Source organism: Epinephelus fuscoguttatus, linkage group LG20 (genome assembly GCF_011397635.1).
Source record: "Epinephelus fuscoguttatus linkage group LG20, E.fuscoguttatus.final_Chr_v1".
NCBI lineage: Eukaryota > Metazoa > Chordata > Actinopteri > Perciformes > Serranidae > Epinephelus > Epinephelus fuscoguttatus.
The window spans coordinates 30,632,360-30,652,894 of record NC_064771.1 but is presented as its reverse complement, the minus strand read 5'-3'; the positions used below and the strand labels follow the sequence as shown (position 1 = coordinate 30,652,894).

General features: G+C 44.8%; 1 protein-coding gene across 1 annotated transcript; it reads left to right on the top strand.

The window, feature by feature from the left end:
* The first annotated feature begins 451 nt into the window (after nucleotides 1-451).
* On the top strand, nucleotides 452-20,343 carry col1a1b (collagen, type I, alpha 1b). The gene is made up of 51 exons (XM_049562646.1): nucleotides 452-677; nucleotides 2,219-2,416; nucleotides 2,913-2,938; nucleotides 3,127-3,162; nucleotides 3,852-3,944; nucleotides 4,317-4,385; nucleotides 4,490-4,534; nucleotides 4,649-4,702; nucleotides 5,003-5,056; nucleotides 5,256-5,309; nucleotides 5,446-5,499; nucleotides 5,595-5,648; nucleotides 5,746-5,790; nucleotides 5,896-5,949; nucleotides 6,054-6,098; nucleotides 6,347-6,400; nucleotides 7,807-7,905; nucleotides 7,992-8,036; nucleotides 8,126-8,224; nucleotides 8,337-8,390; nucleotides 8,479-8,586; nucleotides 8,863-8,916; nucleotides 9,656-9,754; nucleotides 9,879-9,932; nucleotides 10,044-10,142; nucleotides 10,305-10,358; nucleotides 10,480-10,533; nucleotides 10,626-10,679; nucleotides 10,785-10,838; nucleotides 11,000-11,044; nucleotides 11,154-11,252; nucleotides 12,977-13,084; nucleotides 13,239-13,346; nucleotides 13,507-13,560; nucleotides 13,688-13,741; nucleotides 13,871-13,978; nucleotides 14,122-14,175; nucleotides 15,470-15,523; nucleotides 15,625-15,786; nucleotides 15,891-15,998; nucleotides 16,097-16,204; nucleotides 16,303-16,356; nucleotides 16,488-16,595; nucleotides 16,697-16,750; nucleotides 16,845-16,952; nucleotides 17,087-17,140; nucleotides 18,349-18,456; nucleotides 18,555-18,837; nucleotides 18,915-19,105; nucleotides 19,221-19,463; nucleotides 19,795-20,343. The coding sequence occupies exons 1-51, from the start codon at nucleotides 596-598 to the stop codon at nucleotides 19,939-19,941; spliced, it is 4,356 nt and encodes a 1,451-aa protein (XP_049418603.1). The 5' UTR covers nucleotides 452-595; the 3' UTR covers nucleotides 19,942-20,343.
* Nucleotides 20,344-20,535: the final 192 nt, after the last annotated feature.

Sequence of the window (20,535 nt, the reverse complement as noted above, 5' to 3'; positions counted from 1 at the left end):
AATAAAAGAACTCCCTGCCCAACTGAGATCAATCCAGTCCTCAGCTGCTCAGCACATCCTTAATAAACTGGCGCCTAATGAAGGTTAAACTGCGAACTGATGTGCTCTACATGAATAAAACCATCCAGTGTCCAAACGACTCGAAACCAGCTCAGCGGCATTGTCTCAGGTTGGATGCCCAAAAGACAAAACACCCCCAACAAAAGCCTCAATTAGGAAAGTCCACGGAGGAGCAGAAGATGATAAAACACGTCTGAACGGTGGTGAGCCGGCGCGTAAATGCTGCGTGTCCTCATCATCCACGTTTGAGCTGAAACGTGAACTTGTTTGACATGTTTTAAGACGGCCCCTCTCTCTGATGAAGGAGGGACTCTGCGACTTTAACATGTACAAGTTATCTGGTGCGCGCAGGACCTCCCCAAAAGTTTTGGCATATAAAAGCCAAGCTAACTCATTTGTTTAGGCAGTAGGGAGTTTCTGCTAGGGTCTGGATTGGAGTTACACACAGACCGGACCCTACCCTGTATGAGTGGTGTCTGAGGAGAAAAAAGGATTCCCCCCTGTCGCAAAGAATCTACATGTCTAATATTTAGACATGTTCAGCTTTGTGGATATTCGGTTAGCGCTGTTGCTCAGCGCGACAGTGCTTTTGGCGAGAGGTCAAGGCGAGGATGATAGTAAGTATCACTTTCAAACATTGATTTGAGTTGTTTTGGGACTGTGGCACCGTCAGGATGTGGAGAGCCCGCAAGGATGCTGAGCAGTTTGCTGGGAACTGATCGTCCTCTGCGTGATGCCTGACTCCAGATTGTGAAAAGTTTGTGAGGCGTTTTTTTGGGGGAGATCTGGAAGCGAAATAGGAGTTTATAGGACTTTTCTTTATTGTTTGCTGCTCCCAGTGACGTGCAGATACATGCTCACCGTGCGCCCGCGCGCTGGAGCGCAAACCTGAGGGGAGCAGCTGCGCTATCTCTGATGCGCAATGACAGGACATTGAGTTCAAAGAGAGTTGAAGCAGAGCACAAGCATAAAAGGAATCTGAAAAATGGCAAATCCATTTGAGGAAACGAATAAATTAACTGCATTTAGTTTGCAAAGTAGTTTTCACCACTTCTAGAAAAACAGGCTCCATCCCAAATCCATGCGCAATATGTGCCAGCGTCTGTAGAGTCTAGCACCTGGATATTTCTCTGCATAGTTTTAACATTAACGCACCAAAGCTGGGCATCCAAACATGATTAATTGGAGACCTTCTCAACCGTTTTCAGGTTAAACTTTTGCACTAAAACTCCATAAGAGTGTCACACAGAGTTAAACCACATTTTATCCAGTTTGTGCAAAACAAGATTTTCGTAGCTGGAAAAAAGGACAATGGAAAAATCGCCTAAGTCTGACGTCGACAGCAAAAAAAAAGTCTAGACATCAATTAATCACCCTGCAGAGAAGGGTGCGGAAGATCTGGTTTAGTAGGCTAACAGCGCCGCTCAGTGGCGAATACCGGAACTGCGCATCCATCCTCCAAACCTCCAAGGCCCAGCCTCACATCCAGCAGCCTGAGATGTGATCAGACCCAGTTAAATACAGAGTTTTTGAGGAGAACATATTAAAGTACATGTTGGATAGTGACTTTTGCCAAATGCTGCACATCGAGGCCTGTGCTCTGATGCTTGCCAGACCCAAATACCTCCTGCAGACGGGCACAGATGTTACACTTCCTTAGACGCTCTGGTCCTGCTCACAGATTAGTCACCAAACACCAGATTTTTTTTTCACAGAGAAAGAGTTTAACTCATCAAAAGCCAGTTCCTATAACTTTGCCACATCTTGATGAATCTAGACAGGATGTCACAAGTTGAAGGACGAATCAGAGACGGCTATGTGCCAAAGGATGGAGCTGATTAGTTTAACGTCTCAAAACTGAAAGAACAATACAGGTCTGCATGGGGAAATTACTAAATAATCATTTTACTTAATTTAATGAGGTTTTCCAAGAAGAGTCTGGTGTCCAATCTGAGCCTGTTGGCCACATCTGGTTCCCATATGATGCACACCTGTGCAGGTGTAAAGGCTCAACCAGCACATTCTACATTCACTCCTGATGATAAACCTAATCTGGGGCATTTATGAGACACTTTAGGATGTTTACTCTGTTTTTTGAAATGTATGATAGTATTTATAGATGTAATGTTTCCAAACTCACGGTGGTTTCTCCTCTCAGGCACATTCGGCAGCTGCACATTAGAGGGACAGTTGTACAACGACAAGGATGTATGGAAACCAGAGCCCTGCCAGATCTGCGTCTGCGACAGCGGAACTGTCATGTGCGACGAGGTGATCTGCGAGGACACATCCGACTGCGCCGACCCCATCATCCCAGACGGAGAGTGCTGCCCCATCTGCCCCGACAACGGAGAGGGTACTTCACCTTCATCCTCCTCACAAGTTGTATTAGCTTTATGGCGCCACCTAGTGCCTTCCTCCCACCTCATCTCTGACCATCCATGGCTCAGTGGCCACGAGTGGACTGGAGGCCCTAAGCCTGCCTGCTCTCCCTGAGGATTTTTTTGATTCGCTTTGGATTTACCCTTTGTTCATTTCACTTTCAAATTGCATTCTGGATTACACCTGCACTTTGGCGAAGTCTGGCCATGAATATGTAATTTCCCAGCCTGCCTACCTGTGCGTGACCCTGCAGGGTGCAGCACACGTCACACCTCCCAAAACAACATTTATGTCCCTCCATTTTCACTACAGATGATATTTAGAATCAAACGAATGTGCTAATGTTTCTATGAAATACTGTATTTCATGCAGCTGACTCCCAGCCTGGACCTTAATGTTCACATTATTTTGTAGATGTTATAAATATGTGTGTGAGGTTTTGACATTTTCTTTTTCTCCGTTGGTTCAAGGCCCTACAGTTCCTGAAGAGTACGAGGTATTTGTCCCTTTTTACTTCTATTTGATAATTAATGAAAAATATGTGTGACTTTAGAGCCAAACTGCTTTTTGGTCTCTGTTTGGAGAGTTTAGTTTGTCAGTACGCCTGCCATGATGCACTTCTTGTTACAGTCTGGATGAAACATTGCAGCGTAGCCTTAACTTCCTTTTTCTGTTTGTCCATAGCCAACAAGGGGAGACGTTGGCCCCAAGGGAGACCCGGTAGGTTTCAGTTTACCTTCGCTAACACCTTTTCTGTCCTGAAATGATTGCATATATCGACTTCAGACAAGAAAAATCAGTGCTTTACTTGTTGTGTTTGTTAGTATTTTGGCTTATTCAGTGCAAATCATGCGTCTTTGCTGTGTTGCATGAGCTTGATTTCCATGAGATTTTTCAAGCAGTTAATTTTTTGTTATACATGTCACTAATTACCGACTAAAAACATTAAAAAATGAACTCAGTGGTGTTGTATCTTTGCTCACTGAGTCCTTACAGACTCATCTAAACGCTGGTGAAGCTGCTGTGACATCATAGTTCCTGATGACCTTTGATAATTAGGTCACAAGGTTAACAGGTCATCAGAAGTTGAAAGGTCACATGACGCAAATCGGTTAATAAATAAATGAGGTAATGTTAAATACCTGTAAAGTAATAACGGCAGGAAACGCCTTGGATTTGAACTCATTTTCAGCTTTTTTTGCAGACGCGTGACTCAAACGCAGCAACGCTATGTTTTCATTTTTAAGACAGAAGCAGAAAAATGATCGAAAAATAATAGAAAACACAGTTTCATCTACCTTAGTTGGGATATGAGCTCTCTCTGCAAGTCAAGCTAAGAATGACATAAATTAAAGATAAGTAATAATCAATAAATTATATTGCTAACAGAGAGTCTGACCTTTCTGCAGGGTCCCGTTGGTCCTCCTGGCAACGATGGACTAGATGGACAGCCTGGCCTTCCCGGACCACCTGGCCCTCCTGGCCCTCCCGGCCTTGGCGGAGTAAGTGTCTCCATGTCGCAACATCCAGAAAGTCTTTTGTAGATGACTTGATTCTGTTTACAAAGGAGATACAGCGTCTCAGTTCCACCATATGAGTTTTAATTTTGAGGAGAAATATCAGCAGGCATGCAACCATGTTTGTTTCGGTCTGAGGAAAAAGTAGAATATCTTGTGGTGACCTGACTAGTTTATTCAGTCAGGGACACATTAAAGTTAACTCAGTATCTGTGCTACAAGATCAAATATGTTTGCTTTGGGACGTTCTCACTCCTCTGCTGGAATAGAACCTGGAGCATGTGATTCAAAGTGACTTCTCGGGTGTTTCTCCAAAGCTCAGTGATTAATTTCTCTCCTTATTACCTCCCCTTGCAGAACTTCTCTCCTCAGATGAGCTACGTTGACCAGTCCAAATCCAGCGGCCCACCCCAGCCCGGCCCAATGGTACGACCTCTTTACCTTTATAACTAAAATATGCAAAAAGTTCCTGTTCAGATAAGATAGAAATAATAGAATCTGATGGTTTTTCTCCTGATCTTCATCAACAGGGTCCCATGGGTCCCCGTGGTCCTCCTGGACCCCCTGGCTCCTCTGTAAGTATTCCCTCATCACTTACATGCTTAGATACTTTCTTTTATCAGACATATGACATCTGAGATGAATTCATAAAGATGATGTGTTAATCTGCCGTTCTTGTCGTCCATCAGGGTCCTCAGGGTTTCACTGGCCCCCCTGGAGAGCCTGGTGAGCCCGGTGCTTCTGTGAGTACACACATTTTTCTACTAAATAAATGTTTTTCTTGATTTTTATGTGACGAAAATGTCAGTTTTGTGCACACTGATGAGGCACAACACGGCTTCCTAATCTGTATCCCTGTTAGCTTGTCACTTCCTGTGTTCCACTTCCTGTTGTAGTCACTGACCCACTGACACACATCTGCACACACCCCTCATCCTCCTCTCCTCTTTTCCCTTTAGTGACAGAGTGAATATTCTCATACATTAACTTAAAATAGTCAACATTAATTGTGGTGCTAATCCAGTCATGTGTTGTTTTTTTAGGGTGCCATGGGTTCCCGTGGTCCTAGTGGCCCCCCTGGAAAGAACGGAGATGATGTAAGTGATTTCTGATTGTTATCCTCTCTGTCTGCTGTGCAGTTATATTCATGTATGACCTGAGGAAAGGCATTTAATTGTCTTTTTCTTGTCCTGATAAATCTTATTTTGTAATTTATTAATTGTCTGAAGGGTTCATACACACTTAGCGAAGGGCTGATTAGCACATACTGACCTCCTCTCTGTGCGTCTTCAACAGGGTGAGCCCGGCAAACCTGGTCGCCCCGGTGAGCGTGGAGCTGCTGGCCCTCAGGTGAGTGATGCCCACTGAGGGCAAAGGTCACACAGAAGTAATTTCAAATAAGTTTCCAGGATGTTCAGTTGGTCAGAAAACTCTCTACTTGCATGCTCTTTTAGTTACTAACTTACCTCCTATTTTCATCCTGCAGGGCGCTCGTGGATTCCCTGGAACCCCCGGACTTCCTGGCATCAAGGGACACAGAGTGAGTTTGGAAATTAATAAAAAGAAAGAATCACCAATTTCCGCTTGCTGTGATGTCATGACTGACCTGAGGGTGTGTATTGATTTTGCTCACAGGGATTCAGCGGTCTGGATGGAGCTAAGGGAGATGCTGGACCCGCTGGCCCCAAGGTAGGATCGCAGGATGTGCTGCTGCTCAACAAATTTCACCCTAAACTGAACCAAAAATTCACGAGATACAAACCTCTCATCCTTCCTTTGTCTACAGGGAGAAAGCGGTGCACCTGGTGAGAATGGCGTCCCCGGAATCATGGTAGGTTTTTGTCTCTTGTCAGTCAATATTTTGACACATTCGTCCCTCTTGTAATGTCTTGGCATTGTCAAGCTAATATTCTGTTATTTCTTTTGTCTCCTCTAGGGTGCTCGTGGTCTTCCTGGTGAGAGAGGCCGCCCTGGACCTCCTGGCCCCTCTGTAAGCACTGCTGACCCTGTCATGCTATAATAACACATGATATGAGCCTGATACAAACGTGGTTCCTGCAGATCACTGTGATGTAATGTCCTTCTCCTCTGCAGGGTGCTCGTGGTAACGATGGCAACACTGGTCCTGCTGGACCCCCTGTGAGTATTGTCTTTACTGAAGCACCTTAATTCCACTGGGGATCGACACAGGCTTATCTTATCTTAATTTTCCTAACTTTATTTAAGGAGTTTTGCATTCATATAAACATATACACACACAAACAGGCATACTGAGTCATATCACTCATGTTAAACTGCACAGTGACATCATCAGTGCTCTGTTGAAGGTTTAGATGCATTTAAATCTTCGTTGATGTCTGTTAACATCACGTGGTTTCGTCTTTCAGGGACCTACTGGACCTGCTGGTCCTCCTGGATTCCCTGGTGGTGCTGGTGTTAAGGTAAGCCTCCCAATACATTTGTCATAATCAGTAGAGTTGATCATGTAAATACAGCAGGCTTGCTATAGGTTTATCACCCTGAGATTAGGGGCAGCAGTGACACTGCTGAAACATTAATGCGCTATTTTAAGGTACAGATAAGGGGTTGTCCTCACAGCCAGGGGCAACTTTCTTTATTACCAATCTCATCAGCTGTCCCAGTAGCTCCCTGGCAAGCTGTAAGGATGTAAGAAGTCTGTAAGGATTAAGCCAAGCCTACCTAGCTGGACTGTAGGTGACGTTAGTACCTGCAGGATCAATATCCCCCTGTAACAGATACTCTCCACTCTACACTGTCAACCATTAGCCAGCGACGGTGTAAATCCTAATACTGAACAGCTCAGGTGAACACTGCAGCCACCAGATGGCGTCAGTAGACCTCTACTGGCACCTTACCTCTGTTTCCCTCTCCTCTCTTTAATAATATTTAAAGCTAATATTCATACGTTACATTTAACAGGGCTGCCACTCATGATTAATGCCATTGTAGATTATTCTGCCTGCTAATTTCTTGATTATTCAAGGAATTGTTTTGCCAGTGAAATGTCAGAAACTAATGAAACAGGCCCCAGAGCCCAAGGTGACATCTGACCAACAGTCCAGAGATCCGAAGCTGTTCAGTTTATTATCATGTATGACAAAGAAGAGCATTAAATTCTCACATTTAAGAATTATTAAATCAGAAAATGTTGGGCAGTTGTTGCAGCTCCAGTATCTAATACTTTTTGTGAGGTCAGTCACATCTGGGTTATTTTCAGAAGTCAGATAATGAGCTATGACTCTGGATACGTGCAACAAACAAGATAAGATAAGTTCAAGATAAGTGAGGTGCAGGGCTGCACGATATATCATTTGTTTGTTGTTGTTTTTTTCATCATCGAGATGTCAAATGGCGTGATAAAACTTCAAATATAGTAACAACAGTCTACAGGCACTATTCTGTCTGATAGAGCCCTCACTGTTATGCAGTGTCCGTCAGTAAGGATTGCCCGATGGCCTCGGCCAGTAAAAACAATCCATCAGTTGCATGATTGGAGCAGTGCTCAAAAAATGAGCTAGCAAAGGATGTTACTACGTCTGCTCTACTCCCCAAGACTTCACTCTGCCTCTGTCTGTCTCGGTACAAGCTTGTTGTGTTGTAGATTAATTATTTATCACAATAATATCAAACTAAGATTATTTCCCCCTAGCGTCAATACTTTCAGACAGCACACCACAGTTTTATAGACTACATCTGCAATGTGATTTAATTGTCTATTTAATCTAAATAACCTTGGTGCTGACGTGCCAAGGTGGATTCTTTGTTTACGGATTGATTACAGTAGTAAAGCTGCAGATCTCTGAGACACTTTTGCTTCCCCTCACAGGGAGAGACTGGTCCCGCTGGAGGCCGTGGTAATGAGGGACCCCAGGGAGCCCGTGGTGAGCCTGGTAACCCAGGACCTGCTGGACCCGCTGGACCTGCTGTGAGTAGATACTGAGGGCATCTGTCGAATCTTTTTACACGTGATAAGAAACGCAATTATAAACATCACTTCCTGTCTCTTAACAGGGTAGCCCTGGAACTGATGGTGCCCCTGGTGCTAAGGGTTCTCCTGTAAGTATCACACTCACTGATCACTTTTATTCCACTTCAGTCCTGCTGCACGTGAAGCGTCCTGACACCCCGACTCTCTTCTCCCACAGGGTGCCGCTGGTATTGCTGGTGCTCCTGGTTTCCCCGGTGCTCGTGGTCCTGCTGGAGCTCAGGGCGCTGTTGGTGCTCCTGGTCCCAAGGGTAACAATGTGAGTAGACAAATGATTGTGTGAGTTTTTGGTATCAATGCAAATTGTTCCTCAATGCTACAGAGACCTAGGATCACCTGACAGACGAGATTAAATGTGTTTCTGCCAACAGGGTGACCCCGGTGCCGCTGGTCCTAAGGGAGAGCCCGGTGCAAAGGGAGAGCCTGTAAGTTTCTAAACACATAACACATTACTTTACCGATGGTGGCATTTTTAGGGAATTAGTGTTTCTAACGGCCTTGCTTTCATTCCAGGGCCCCGCTGGAGTTCAGGGACTTCCTGGCCCCTCTGGTGAGGAGGGCAAGAGAGGAGCACGTGGAGAGCCCGGTGGTGCTGGACCTCGTGGACCCCCTGGAGAGCGTGTAAGTTACTCCTTCTTTCGCAACTTCTGTTAAACGCTGTATCAAGAAAATTTTTTGTCACGTTTGGAAACAGCCATGACGCTACAGTTCCTACTGTGTTACAACAACCAATACTTTCCCAGCATGACTCATTATATTGAATTCAGAGTGCAACACTGTGTTCTCAGAAAGCCGTCTGCACATTATCAGTATGTTAAATTCCCAGGGGGATTCACCCCTGAGGTGAGAGCATTTACGCCACAGTTACTGACCTGACATCTCTCTTTGTTCCTTTAGGGTGCCCCTGGTGCTCGCGGTTTCCCTGGTGCTGATGGTGGTGCTGGTGGCAAGGTGAGTTATCTGATGAGTCAGGAATACACTCTGTAAACCAAACCTGACAATAAGAGACGTTAGCAAAGCTTTATTGTCATGATTAGGGAGTCAAACCTTCCAATTAACCAGCAGTGAAATGTAACTAAGTACATTTACTCAAGTACTGTACATAAGTGCAGACAGAAGGAACGTGGACTTTGAGTATTTCTATTTTATGCAGCGTTTGTTGACTTTGATTTTGAAATCTTCTGATAAACCGAAGAACGTGGAAAGAAAATTCTCCTACTTCTGTTCTTTTTGATTCCAAAATCTATCAACCAGTCAATATATTACCAGTTTTTTGGCCTGTAGATGAAGCTAATCTAGTAGCCACTTTCATATCTTACCAGCATTTGTCTGGTGGCTGGTGCTCATTTTCAACTATGCCTCTAAAGCTAAATAAACTCTTCTGGATCAGCTGGAAATGCATCGCCACAAAGCTGAAAACAGGAAGAAGAGTTTTTAGAGATATGTGGTTCTCACATGACAGTGAAGCTACAAATATATGATGATGCTTTAAGTACATTTTACTGACACATACTTGTGCTTAAATAAGGTTTGAAATGCAGGACTTTTACTTGTAGTGGAGTATTTTCGTACTTTGTTGTTAGTACTTCAAAGTATCTGATACTAATTCTGTCACTGCAGTAAACCAAGAGATAATTTAGGTCACCTGCTCGTGCACATTTCCTCTGACTCTTCCCTGCTTGTCTGACAGGGAGCCCCTGGTGAGCGTGGTGCCCCCGGCCCTCTGGGAGCTCAGGGAGCCACTGGTGAGTCTGGAAGCCCCGGCGGTCCTGGTGCACCTGGATCCAAGGTGAGATCTGCAACACAAACGCTCTTTTTCATCCTAAACATAAAGCACAGTGTGGAATACAGTCAGAATATGGCTTGTATGTGTTGTCTGTCTTCATACTCACCGTGTGGCCTTCTCTCCACAGGGTGTGACTGGTAGCCCTGGTAGCCCTGGCCCCGATGGCAAGACTGGACCTGCTGTAAGTACTGACTCATGGGTTTTATGTTTCTGGTAGTGGTGACTTAATACATGAACATTAATCATGATAGGACTTTTCCTTACGATTCTCCCGTCTTCTGATGATCCTTAGGGCCCTGCTGGACAAGATGGACGCCCTGGACCTCCTGGCTCTGCTGGAGCCAGAGGACAGCCCGGAGTTATGGGATTCCCCGGACCCAAGGGAGCTGCTGTGAGTTCACAGCTCCACTCATTTGGTTTCAGAAAAAGATAATTATCAGATAATTGCTAGTTTGTTAATCCCATAGTTAAACAAACCATACGTATTGAAGGAAGTACTGATGCATGATCACTCATACAGCATATGTAAGTGTGGACTTTGTCTTGTTAACAGGGTGAGAGTGGAAAGCCCGGTGAGAGAGGCCCCGCTGGTGCTACTGGCCCTGTCGTAAGTACTTGTATATATTCTTTTAAACTATACAAATCAAACTACACTAGTGTAAAAAATGTTTTCTATCAAAATTTTAAAAAGAAAGCATAAATAGGACAGTTGATGTTTTTGCTCACAGGGTGCCCCTGGCAAAGACGGTGACGTTGGTGCTCCTGGACCTTCTGGTGTTGCTGTACGTATCTTAAACTAAAACTGAATCATGAGCTCAACTATAACAGAAAAAGTGTCTCGCAAGGTTTCTCATCGTTTCTTCCTCCTGTTCAGGGACCTGCTGGAGAGAAGGGAGAGCAGGGACCTGCTGGTCCTCCCGGATTCCAGGTAGGTGTTGGGAGCATCTCAGCTGCTTTCTGTTTTGCTGATACATTTCAAATCTGCGGTGCAATTCCACCTTTCCTCCCTTAACCTTTCTTCTTCTTTGTGCAGGGACTTCCCGGACCCCAAGGTGCTACTGGTGAGACTGGCAAGCCTGGTGAGCAGGTAAGTCGTCCAAATCTTTTGTGGAAGATTGAGCTGCTGCACATGACATTATGTATTTTTAGGGGTATTCTGAAGTTTCAAGATTTCCTGTCACATACTGTTTTTTGGTTCCTCGAGGAAGATCCATTAATTTAAATTCCCCCTCCCCCTCTTTTGTTCAGGGTGCCCCTGGTGAGGTTGGACCCCCTGGCCCATCTGGCCCAAGAGTAAGTTTCTCCTGTATTTCAGAAGCATTTTCATCATCCATACACAACACTGCTTACCTCTGTTCTTTCTCGACATTGGTCATGACCCATGTGTCCTTCTCTCCTGCAGGGCGACAGAGGTTTCCCCGGTGAGCGCGGTGCTCCTGGCATTGGTGGCCCAACTGGTCCCCGTGGTGCTCCTGGCCCTGCTGGTAACGATGGAGCCAAGGTAGGTTAAAAAAAAAAAAACTTCTAAAATGTGGAGAAATTCCCAAACAGCTGTGAAATGACAATCGCAATGTCAATAACAATGCCAGTTATCAACAAGTGCAAAATACTTTATGTCTTTCAATTAAAAGCATGGGCATAGATTCCAGGGGGGGATGCATGGGACACGCCCCCCTCAATATTTACGACGTGCGTTTGTCCGCGCTAAATGAAAACCGGAGAGCAGCAGAGGTCTTTTGTTTACACCATGAACTGATGTGGAAATATTTGCCAGAATCAGAAAATTAGGTGCCTGGTGAGGACCCCAAAATCCCCCATTTCATACATGTCCCTCGCAATATTGAAACAAAACCTATGCCCCTGCTGGAAAGTGTTACCTGATCAATGGCATCATGACATGTGGTCCATGTGATCATCCAGCTTTAGGATATGAAACACTTCCACTTCTGTCATGTACAAATTTATCACCTGACATGAGAAAAGAAAACCTTCTCCTTTTCGTTTGATACCTAAAATCACACACATTTGTACTTGTTTCATTCCCAAGTGCTCATAGATGCACATTTAAAGGATCAGTTCACTGTTTTTCAACCCAGACCTTATTAAAATGTTGCTCTCCATCATTTACAATCACAAATAGAAGCTTTACTTGTGACTAACCGGTCAATCTGCAGCAGTTGGTGAGGCCTTTTGTTTTTAAATTGGTGCAAAGGGCAGTACAAAAAAAGCAGTAGTGACATTCAATACATACACAGGGTTAGAGGGAAATGGGAATATAGATAAATGAGACAAAACACGACAACCAAAATTTTACTTTCCACGGTGGATGTAAAGATGGGTGACAACTTAAAGGAAACACCTGAATAAATGAGAGGAGAAACACAATGAATGCAGATGCTTCCACACTGCAGGTGCACTGCAAGTTCCAATGAAGCGATTAACATCAAATCACGCTCTGTGGCATGTGTGTAAATTTCAGTGGGGACACAGAGGAGCTTTACACCATAAATGAATGCAGAAAAGGCAAAAGCTGGTGCATAAAAATCACCAGAATGCAGGAAATTAAATGTCTGATGTTTAAAACTATGGCGGCACCACCAGCATTGAAAGGAATTGAACGCCCTCGCTCTGTGGCACAAATAAAAACACTGAGCAGGCCCGGTTAATTCTGATTTTGTATCAAAATGGAAAGAGGAAATGATCTTAAACTGTTAAGGCACAGATTGTAGTAGCTTCAGTCACACAGGCTGCTGACCAAAATGAAATCTGTATTTAGATCTATGGGAAAAACATCAGTTAAACAGAGTCGGAAGTTGTGGTCGACAGCGCACATTTGATGACGTAGATGCTCAGGTGAATTCACTTTTAAGAGGGACTGGTCTACAGAGATGTGGACAAAAGTGATACGGTCAGATGAGTCATGCTCCACCATATTCTCCACAACTGGGCGAGTACATGTGTGGTGCCCAGGAAATAACAAATGATTGACAGCATGTACAGAGACATTGAGGCAAACAGGAAGCTACTGCAGATCAGTCACTTATTGATTAGGGTTTTTAATAAGGTCTTGGTTTAAAAATCAAAACTGCCAAATTATCCTTTAGTTTTGTTGCCCAGTTACCAAACATTGTTGCACATTTCAGTGGATTGTTTCACTCGCAGCTGACTGAGTATCATCGATGGATGTATAATGATAATAATGTGTGTGTGTGTGTGTGTGTTTAGGGAGAGCCTGGTGTTGCTGGTGCCCCTGGCGGTATTGGAGCCCCCGGTATGCAGGGAATGCCTGGTGAGCGTGGAGCTGCTGGTCTCCCCGGAGCCAAGGGAGAGAGAGTAAGTATCAGACCCCACTCTTTTAAAATCTGTTATTTATATTATTAAAATAAAATTATTAGTAGAGCTTACTGTGACAAAAGTTTTTGACTTGTTGTGACCTGTGATGTGAGTGAGGACAATTAAGTGAGTGTGATCAACTTGTTCTCTTCAGGGCGATGCTGGCACTAAGGGAGGTGATGGCGCCCCTGGCAAAGATGGTGCTCGTGGTTTGACTGGTGCTATTGGAGTCCCTGGACCTCCCGGTGCTCAGGGTGAGAAGGTGAGACCAGGTTTTAACCTACAAATCTCTGCTGGGTTGTTTTTCTACGATTATGTTAGTTATGTTGGTTGCTTGGCACAATACTTTTGTGTTAACACTCATGAAATAAGTGAAACAGGACGACTGCTGACCTGTTCTTCTTCTCCATTTCTGGATTTAGGGTGAGGGTGGTGCCGTTGGTGTTGCTGGACCCACTGGACCTCGTGGTGCCCCTGTAAGTACACCTGACTGGGGACAGGACAACAAGATATACTTTTTTTACTGGAGCCGTGTGTTTAGCTCCAGATACCAGAATATCGTGATGTGTGTGCCATTAAAACTTCTCTTCATTACTTCAACAGGGTGAGCGTGGAGAGACTGGACCTCCTGGACCTGCTGGATTCGCTGGACCTCCTGTAAGAATTAGATTTTATACCACTTTTCTAACATAGATGCTCTTAATGACACTAAAATACATTACAATTTAAGATTAAAGCTGGCACAAGGATGTGTTGATCATTTCCCCTCTTTCCCTCCGACCTCAGGGTGCTGATGGTCAGCCTGGTGCCAAGGGAGAGACTGGTGATACTGGACCCAAGGGAGACGCTGGTGCTCCTGGACCCGGTGGACCCGTTGGAGCTGCTGGTCCTCAGGTAGGCCGCTGATACACAGTGTAGGAATCATGGAAAAAACTCTACAATATAAGTATTTTCATTTCATTACTGATGCCACAGAGAGCCAATCATGGATTTTATGTGGAGAAATCTTTTCATATGATGTGTTTTTTTGTCGACAGGGACCTGCTGGACCTGCTGGACCCAAAGGTGCTCGTGGTGGTGCTGGACCCCCTGTAAGTATCTCATCAACATGTGAGATTTACAACAACTCATGCGACTACATAGGTTCCAACCACGGATGGGCATTTTAAGTAAAAATATAACGTAAGGACTGTGTCCTAAATGAACACCTAGGTGAAAATGCAGGTAGCAGTTAGCGTTAGCCCGCCTCTCTGCGCTGCACTGACTGTTAAGATTAGATCTGATGCTTTAGTTGAACGTTACGTAGCTTTCACTGAACTTAATTTTGTCGAAATACTCCCAAACATCACTGCATACTGTCCCAAAAAAAGTAAACTTTTAATACAGAACAGGTTCAATTTATATTTATATTTATTATATATGTATACGATGTACGATTACTCAACACGTTGAATGAACACTGACGTGCAAATCGAGGACTCAAGTACTCATGTCCATCTGTAGTTCCTACCTCTTCTGATACAACCTACGCTAGCGTTTCCCAAATTAGCGCCCCCACCGGTGGCAGGACATCACCACAGAAACGACATATATGGCCACGAACAGTCGCGACTTTGTGAAATGGTCGCAGTTTGGTTAGGTTTAGTAAAACATCATTGTTTGGGTAAAAATAAAAATCTAAATTTAAATCTAAAAATATACCAGCCACTCAAAAGATCAGTGGTTCCGATCCTGGGTCATGACCCCCACTAGGGATCACCAAAGCCTCATGGGGGGGGTCATGAGGTCTTTTTTATTTTAAGAGGTGTAAGAATACTAAGAAAATATATATGTATATATAGAGTAGGCCTATATTTCAGCATTTCTGCAAAGAAAACTAAATGAAATCATTCATTTTAAAGTTTAGATATAGACTTAAATGTCACAGGATACGGGCACGGTGAAGACAAGCTTCATTCACTAAACAGCCTCATCCTGCTTTGGAAAAGTACACAGTTAAAACAACCAACGTGATGTAATGTCAGTTACTTATATACATCACACATATGTAATGTTATGTACAGTTACACTATGTCAGTTAATGTAACTTAAAACAACCTAACTGACTTTTGGTTTCACAAACAGCAGATTCTTTGGTGAAAGTCCTGCGTTTGTTTGACCCATCCATCCACCCCAATCTCGTCCCTACACAGACTTTGTCACTCTTTATATTACATCCTTTGCTCCTGTCATAATTACTGTGGCCACCACAGGTTCTGATTAAAACGTAAATACGGGTCATGATAAGCTGCTTGTATAAACAACCTACAGTGTCATTTTTTGGGGGAGAACAGAGACTCTGTGACAGTTATGGTGAACTCAATGTGTCTCCTTGTGTGTGTGTAGGGTGCTACTGGTTTCCCCGGACCCGCTGGCAGAGTTGGACCCCCCGGCCCTGCTGTAAGTTTCACCCCATAACACAGTCTTGTTTTTCATGTGCCTGTGCATCGTTATCTGGTACCTTCAGTGCGGTCTGACTTGATCCCTCTGTGTGTCTCCAGGGAGCTGCTGGACCCCCCGGACCTGTCGGACCCGTCGGCAAAGATGGAGCAAGAGGAGGTCGTGGTGAGACCGGTCCCGCTGGTCGCCCTGGTGAGGCTGGTGCCGCTGGTGCCCCAGGACTCTCTGGAGAGAAGGGATCTCCTGGCGCTGATGGAGCCCCCGTGAGTGCCCGCTATAATTCTGCAATAGATGTTTTTTTTATTACAGCCTGAAATCTACTGCAGTGATCTCTTTCGCTAACTGAGCGCTGTGTCGTTGTGTGCAGGGTCCCAGTGGTATCCCTGGACCCCAGGGTATTGCTGGACAGCGTGGTATTGTAGGTCTCCCTGGACAGCGTGGAGAGCGTGGTTTCTCTGGTCTTCCCGGACCATCTGTGAGTATTCGCCATGATCTGAATTTGATTTTCTATCCTATCTCTCCTCAGAGCTTCCATCTGCATGCAGAGAACTGACCTCTCTTGTCTTTCTTCAGGGTGAGCCTGGAAAGCAGGGACCTTCTGGACCCGTTGGTGAGCGTGGACCCCCCGGACCTGCTGGACCCCCTGGACTGTCTGGTGCCCCCGGAGAGGCTGGTCGTGAGGTATGACACCTGTAAAGCACTTTGGGTCTCACACTGACGCACTGTATTAGCTCTGATAAACATTGTGATGACTGATGTTCCTCGCTGCTCTTCTGCAGGGATCTCAAGGTCATGATGGTGCCCCTGGTCGCGACGGAAGTGTTGGCCCCAAGGTAACCTCTTCCACCAGATTAATTTCCATCAAGCTGCAAATAAACCATAAAAACCCTCGTATCTTCCCAGTGGAAACACAAAATTAGCTTAGCTTCCAAGCCTTATCTCAATGGATGTATGCCCCCTATAGGGAGACCGTGGTGAGAGTGGTATGGCTGGACCCCCTGGACCCCCTGGTGCTCCTGGAGCCCCCGGTGCTGTTGGCCCCTCTGGAAAGAGTGGTGACCGTGGAGAGACTGTGAGTCCCCTTCCTGCTTATTTTTGAACAAATGTCACAACAATCTGGTAACTAACTTTGTGGATCTGATTTTTTTTCTTTCCACCCTCTCTTTCCTTTAGGGTCCCGCTGGCCCCGCCGGTCCTTCTGGCCCTGCTGGTGTCCGTGGTCCTGCTGTATGTTCATCATTATAAAATAAACATAGTTTTTGATATATAGCTCCAGTCTCAGCTCCAGATAGCATGTTGAGCTCTTGTTGCTTTCCCTCAGGGCCCTGCTGGTGCCAAGGGAGACAGAGGAGAGGCTGGTGAGGCTGGAGAGAGAGGACACAAGGGACACAGAGGATTCACCGGCATGCAGGGTCTGCCCGGACCTGCTGTGAGTAACTGATTTAAAGTGGTAGAGAAGCAAAAGAAAAAGTGCATCAAGCAATCTCAACTTTTCTCACTTCTTGTTTAAACATTGTCTCTTAATGAGTAATATTTGATTTTCACATCTTCGTCTGCCTCCAGGGAGCTCATGGAGAGAGAGGACCCGCTGGTGCCTCTGGACCCGCTGGACCTAGAGTAAGGACTTGTACAAGCAGTTATTTAAACCAAAAATGAATTCACTTTTCACTTCTGCAATGTAGGTAAAAAAAAAAATTCAGTTGTGTAGAGTAGACGTACCGATGTAGGACATGACAAAAACATGAGCAAGACCTCATACGTTAAAATTACTGACACATTCATTCAATTCAAAATACTTTATTTGTCCCTCAAGAGATAATTTGAGGCAAGCGACCATGCAAACGGAAATAGAAAGATATACACAAGAATTAAAAGCAAAACTATCAACACAGATCAGGTGTAAGGGTAAAGGTCACAAGTGCAGTTCCCAGTTTGAGCAGCATTCATGCCTTTTTGGAAACCAGGAAGTGAGACAGCAGTCCTTGTGATATCCTCCTGAGACCTTGTGTCCTCATATGAGGACATCATTTATTGGGTTTACTGCACCTTATACTTCATTCTGCTTTACGCAGACCTGTTGTCCTCATTCATTGACAGTTTGTGTGCCATCTATTGGCAGTAAGAGCACACTACACTAATCTATGTAAAAACAAGATGGCAGCCATCTCTGCCACGTCAGTCTGCAGCTGATACTGACACAAAAGTGGACAACTTGCTGGGACTTAATTGTTGTCTCATTTGAGGACACTGGGACTTAATTATCGTTGACAGTGTTTTGTTTTTTATACATATCAGGTCCTACTGTTCCTAAATAGCTATCAGAAATTAAAAATACATACCAAAAGTTCAGGACTCAGGAGGATATAGCTAAACCCTTTTACGCCTGATTAAATGATGTTTTTCTAGAAATCTGACGGAGTTGACGAAATCTGAGACGCATCTTTTAAGGGCCAACATTTTCACAAAATAAATATATCTTAAAACAAATATGTTCATAGCAGTACATTTTTACACAGATCGTATTACTATGTACTGTTTGTTTTGGATTTTGAAGGCTTTTAAAATTGTTTAAAGTTGTGAATTCTTGTCTGGCACAAGGGTGTTTTCTGGCACAGGGCAACTTTAGAAGTTAAAAAAATGAAAGCAAATCCAAATATTCAATAGAATTGTATTTATTTTAAAAATAGAGTTTCAGCACAAACACAGAATTACTGTGCTGAAGGGTTAAAATTTTAAGGTTTTATTTTGGTACGTCTCAATTCCCAAAAATGGGTGCTAGCTGAGTTGTGATGAATGGATGTTTACTTGTGGCTCTTGCTCCACAGGGACCTGCTGGATCTAATGGTGCCCCTGGTAAGGATGGCATGAACGGTCTGCCCGGACCCATCGGACCCCCCGGACCTCGCGGTCGCAACGGAGAGATGGGACCTGCTGTAAGTTGCACTACAATCTTTATTTTAACCAAATACTTGTGCATTCAGACACACTGAATGTGTCTGCAGTTTGTAAACCCCCTGGTGTCTCCAAACAGGGACCTCCTGGACCTCCCGGACCCGCTGGACCCCCTGGACCTCCCGGCAGTGGATTCGACTTCGTCAGCCAGCCTATTCAGGAGAAGGCACCCGATCCCTTCCGCGGCGGACACTACCGCGCTGACGACCCCAACCTCATGCGCGATCGTGACATGGAGGTCGACACCACCCTCAAGACCCTGACCCAGAAGGTGGAGAAGATCCGCAGCCCCGACGGTACCCAGAAGAGCCCAGCCCGCATGTGCCGCGACCTGAAGATGTGCCACCCTGAGTGGAAGAGCGGTGAGTGCAGATCAGAGACGCAGCTCGCAGATCGAGTTTAAAGACGAGCTGAGATTCAAACTGTTTCTCTGTTGCAGACATGTACTGGGTTGACCCCAACCAGGGCTCCCCTCTGGATGCCATCAAGGTCCACTGCAACATGGAGACTGGCGAGACCTGCGTCTACCCCAGCCAGACCAGCGTCCCCATGAAGAACTGGTACCTCAGCAAGAACATGAAAGAGAAGAAGCACGTCTGGTTCAGCGAGTCCATGACCGGTGGATTCCAGGTAGGAAGTCCAATGCGTTAAAATTCATCCTTATGAACTTTTAGCACACAGAATACGCACTATTAAGGCGATGACCGTAATGCCCACGCACCCTTCTCCTCCCTCCGCAACGCAGTTCCAGTATGGCACCGATGGAGCTGATCCCGAGGATGTCAGCATCCAGATGGCCTTCATGCGCCTGATGTCCAACCAGGCCTCTCAGAACGTCACATACCACTGCAAGAACAGCATCGCCTACATGGACTCCACCACCGGCAACCTGAAGAAGGCCCTGCTGCTCGGTGGCTCCAACGACGTCGAGATCAGAGCCGAGGGCAACAGCCGCTTCACATACAGCGTCAGCGAGGATGGCTGCACGGTGAGTCCTGGAGAAAAATATGTCAAACCGTCCTTTAGAGAGGCAAGATTTTGATTTTGGTGGGGACACAGGAGCCCTTCAGTATTTAGAACATGTGCATTTGTCCACTACAATAAAAACATTAAGTAGCAGAGGACTTTTATGTTGATAAAAGGACATTTACACCATAAATTGATGCAGAAACATTCACCAGAATGCAGGAAATTAAGCGTTCGTGTATTCATATGCACCACCCAAATGTTCAAATGAAACCTCCACCCCTGTGCGCAGGTGAACGCCTCACCTTCTTGAGCGGTTTCTGACCTTTTCTCCTTTCTGTTCCCCTCCGCAGACACACACTGGCTCATGGGGCAAGACAGTCATCGACTACAAGACATCAAAAACATCCCGCCTGCCCATCATTGACATTGCTCCTATGGATGTTGGTGCACCTGATCAGGAATTTGGCGTCGAAGTTGGCCCCGTTTGCTTCTTGTAAAAAAGAAAGAAATATGGACATGACATTGTTGTTTTTTTTCTAGCAGTCATCTCTAAATCCTTTTTTCTATGCATTCAAAACTCATTCGGCTGCCATTGGTCCACATGCTTAAAACCACTCTACTGAAGACGATGTTTGTGTTTTTCCAATCATGAGAAGTTTTGGGACTGCTACTTCAACCACAAGGACACTTTAAAAAGAATCTTTTGTTTCCACTGGCAACAAGAAAATAATATATACTTGTGTAAAATTTCCCCCTGGAGATTGAGAAAGAAAAAAAGAGAAACACACACGAAATGAGACACAAGGTGACTTTTGCCATTTTCTACCACTGCGGAAGGACATTGAAAACAACAAGTGATGTGTACCATTTTTCTGGTGTTAAATAAATTGTAAAAAGTGTGAAGTGTCTTCTTGTTCTAAATTCTTGAAAGAAAAAACAAAAACACCTGCTCAGACAAAGCAAAGACCAACAAAACAGCAAAAAACAAAGAAGCTCACCTTCATATGTAGATGGCTACCTCAAAACAAGAAGTCACCCCAGTTTTTTTTCTTAAATGAAAAGGGTATATTTTACACGAGTCTATTGTGGGG

Coding starts and splice junctions, on each gene's coding strand:
- col1a1b (XM_049562646.1), top strand. CDS start 596: ATGTTCAGCTTTGTGGATATTCGGTTAGCGCTGTTGCTCAGCGCGACA. Junction 10,359..10,479: donor CTGGTGCTACTGGCCCTGTC/GTAAGTACTTGT, acceptor TTTTGCTCACAG/GGTGCCCCTGGCAAAGACGG. Junction 18,457..18,554: donor ACGGAGAGATGGGACCTGCT/GTAAGTTGCACT, acceptor GTCTCCAAACAG/GGACCTCCTGGACCTCCCGG.